This window comes from Eimeria mitis, genomic scaffold (genome assembly GCF_000499745.2).
Source record: "Eimeria mitis Houghton genomic scaffold, Emh_scaff72, whole genome shotgun sequence".
Taxonomy (NCBI): Eukaryota; Apicomplexa; class Conoidasida; order Eucoccidiorida; family Eimeriidae; genus Eimeria; species Eimeria mitis.
The window spans coordinates 44,652-45,597 of NW_013575252.1; the positions used below are offsets into that span (position 1 = coordinate 44,652).

Genomic DNA, 946 nt, shown 5'->3' on the forward strand with positions numbered 1-946 from the left:
CCATACACGATCCCAGCTCCAGCCTACAACAAACATGCATGCATGCACGCATGCATGCGTGCATGCATGCATGCATGCATGCATGCAAGTTGTTTAGTATAGGATATGTCTTCAGTGGCTCTTACACCCCTATGCATGCATGCATGCGTGGGGCTGTGTGTTGGGTGTGTGCGTGTGCATGCACAGCAATACGATATGTTTCGCGAGGAGCTGCGGCTNTGGGGCTGTGTGTTGGGTGTGTGCGTGTGCATGCACAGCAATACGATATGTTTCGCGAGGAGCTGCGGCTCCGGCCGCAGGGTCTGCTGACTGAAGAGTACTTGCTGCAGGTTCTCCGCGTGCAGCAGACAGCAGGCTGGGAGCACTATTATATTTATCCGTGAGCAGTGTTTGTCTTTGTCTTTGTCTTTGTCTTTGTGTTTTTGTTTTTCTTTGTCTTTGTGTTTTTGTTTGTCTTTGTCTTTGTGTTTTTGTTTGTCTTTGTCTTTGTCTTTGTGTTTTTGTTTTTGCTTGTCTTTGTTTTTTTTCTGTTTCTTTGTTAGATAGAGACAGAGGAAATATACAGGAGACAGACGAAGACACTGCAGGGGGATAGTTGCTGCCTCTTTTTTGTTTTATTTTTGTCTTTGTCTTTGTCTTTGTCTTTGTCTTTGTGTTTGTTGATCCTCACTCTCTTTCTTTCTCTGTCTACCTCTCTACAACATAAACCTACATATCTCTTCTCTTTGTCTTTGTCTTTGTCTTCATCGTTGCAGCATAACCCCACATATCCTGTCTTTGTCTTTGTCTTTGTCTTTGTCTCTGTCTTTGTCTTTGTCTTTGTCTTTGTTTTTCTCTGTCTGTACAGCACGAGCCCCCACATCTTACATCTGTCTTTATCTCTATATCTGTGTCTGCAACATAAACCCCACAATATTTTATTTGTCTTTGTCTTTGTCTTTGTCTT

The 946-nt window shown here is 43.1% G+C and overlaps 1 protein-coding gene across 1 annotated transcript in view; it reads left to right on the forward strand.

The window, feature by feature from the left end:
• The window catches only part of EMH_0064010 (uncharacterized protein), a gene marked incomplete at both ends in the record, with an annotated part of 1,359 nt that extends 976 nt beyond the window's left edge, over positions 1–383 (forward strand). The window contains one exon of the mRNA XM_013501613.1: positions 258–383. Within this exon, the coding sequence (XP_013357067.1) occupies positions 258–383 (126 nt within the window). The remainder of the gene's footprint in view (positions 1–257) is intronic.
• Between the last annotated feature and the right edge of the window lie 563 nt (positions 384–946).